A 2,500-nucleotide genomic window follows, 5' to 3' on the forward strand; every position below is an offset into this window, starting at 1 on the left:
TCGGACGACGAAGGTGAGGAGGCGAGCCAGTTCTTCATTCTAGCTACGCTTGAGATCTGGTCTAGGCGTTTGCAGATGTTGATAACATTTTATCTAAATTGTGTGTTTAGTACTTCTTTAACTCTCAACCTTTTATAAACCGATGTAAACGAATTCGAGAACACTCTCGTATTCTGTTTTCAAATATAAACGTTTTCCAAAATGTGTACAATCAGATCAAAGCTTGTTTCTAGATCGGGGTCACATGTGCATTCATTTGATGAAATAGTGTGTGAATTTAACACTTGTGCCTGCTTACATAACCACTATTCACTCTATCAACATATTGGTGATATAAGAGTTCCAAAAACGTTTATAAATGTTGAAAAATGTTGGGTGTTGTCATAAATGAGTTTTTGTAAAAGGCAACAATTCCGGATTTATAGCAGTGATCAAAAACAATTGAATGCCCTTTTTGCATTCGTCAAACCGCAAAACATGTATCTCAGTTAAACATTCAAAATATCCCGTTAGACACTCTATTTTTAGCCTAAATGAAATGAAGAGCCAGTTAGATATACAACTGGTTAAAACGTATTACAGTTAGATAATCATTACAGTTTGTACAACATTCGTCTTAATCAGTTTGAATACAAATAAATGTTATATAGCCATCCTAACAAGAACTGATATAGAGATAATACAACAAACAAATTTTCAACTATAATTTTTTTTTTTACCACTGATATACCTAATCTGATCAGTAGTTAAAAGCACACACACGCGCGCCCTTAGACATAAGAACACACAAACAAACAAAACACACACACTGACTAATCTTTCCCATGTATTTATAGCAGACATCTCAGGAAATGGCCCTCATTCCAGTTAAAAAGACTGGGCATGTTAAGTGAACTCATAGACTAGAGGGTCATGGAGAAATTGGATGCCAAAAAGGACCGGTCCTAGTACACAACGATAGAAGAAATAAACGCACACGCACACACCTCTGTTTACGTTTGTACATTATGTATTAAACAGTTGTGATGCGCCCCTCTCCCCTTCCCTTCACCTCTACATTGCTTTCACTCGTCTCATTTCCGTGGCGCTGCAGGAGACTACAGCCTGAGGATCCAGCCGGTCCTGCTAGAGGACGACGGCCTGTACCAGTGCCAGGTGTCGGCGGGCGACGGCATCCCCGGCATCCGCTCGCACACGGCCAGACTCACCGTGTACGTGTCACCAGAGCCTCCCCGCGTGCGACCCCCTGTCCTCCACGCCACCGCCGGCATGACCATCTCCCTCGAGTGCGAGAGCCGAGGCGGACGTCCCGCGCCGGAGGTGAGACCCGAGACGGCGAAAGCGAGCGTGGGAGGAAGGGAACCTAAAATGTTGTAATCGAAGTAATTGCAACACATTCCGCAGAATATATTATTGTTATGAATTATATCTCATGCACACACACACACACACACACACACACACACACACACACACACACACACACATGCACACACACGCACGCACGCACGCACACACGCACACACGCACGCACACACACACAAACACACACATTTTTTTGTCATTATTTTCGTTATTATTATTATCATCACTATTATCATTATTAAAAAATTTTATAATTATCATAATAGATATAATAATCATATATATTCAAAATCTATAATTAAAATGGTCCAAAAAAGGAAAAATTCATTTAAATTTGTTTTGGGGTTTTTTTTTTCCAACGGATAAATATTTATAAAAAAAACACTTAAAAACATATTCTGAGAGTATATAAAAAAACCACATATACTGAGCAAAAATTGGATCCATTGTTTTCGTCAACTTGTATCTGAAAGTAAACCATTTTGGTTTCCAATGACTCTAAAGTGATTTTTTTTAATGTTTCGATTTGAGAATTCTGGGACCGTCATGAAAAAAATATTAGTCCATGTTCTTGATTTTGAACATAACTATTACGCATCCTATAAAATACACAGTTAAGTTCTTAAAATAGCTACCATACTTATAGTTCACCTAATTGATATTAACAATTTATGATATAACATATTTTGTAGCATAGCAACAAATAAAATAGGATAAGCATATTCACTTATCAGGCATGCGATGAACTTAGAAGGCTGACTTTTTAAGATTAATATTACGTTGAATAAAGTATAATTCATTAGAACTTTATTTTAACCTTTACCAAAAAGAATATTGACGTTATTTCATTTTTTTTTTTGTGTTACGATGTCAATATATGAAAGGAAACCATGCAATACACTATTTAAAATCATTTCCAATTATTATTAGCTGTTATCAATACAAAAACCATTGTATCATATCCCAGAACTGTGCAATGCATCTACTGGAATTATTATCCAGGTATGATACTTTTCTTCTAAGCTTGAATAATTTGGTTTAAATGGTAAATTCTATTTTTGGTTTCAGCGCCACTCTACAAACTAGTATTAAATGATACATTGATACAATCAGAAAAGTTATGTAAGGAACTGGG

At 36.6% G+C, this 2,500-nt stretch overlaps 1 protein-coding gene across 1 annotated transcript in view; it reads left to right on the forward strand.

Moving 5' to 3' along the window:
* LOC119595590 (irregular chiasm C-roughest protein-like) overlaps positions 1-2,500 on the forward strand; it is a 16,363-nt gene that overhangs the window by 1,139 nt on the left and 12,724 nt on the right. The window contains exons 2-3 of the mRNA XM_037944700.1: positions 1-13; positions 1,094-1,320. The exon at positions 1-13 is cut by the window's left edge and continues 100 nt beyond it. Coding sequence (XP_037800628.1) covers positions 1-13; positions 1,094-1,320 — 240 coding nt within the window. The remainder of the gene's footprint in view (positions 14-1,093; positions 1,321-2,500) is intronic.

The sequence above is a fragment of the Penaeus monodon genome, chromosome 36 (genome assembly GCF_015228065.2).
Source record: "Penaeus monodon isolate SGIC_2016 chromosome 36, NSTDA_Pmon_1, whole genome shotgun sequence".
NCBI classification, from domain to species: Eukaryota; Metazoa; Arthropoda; class Malacostraca; order Decapoda; family Penaeidae; genus Penaeus; species Penaeus monodon.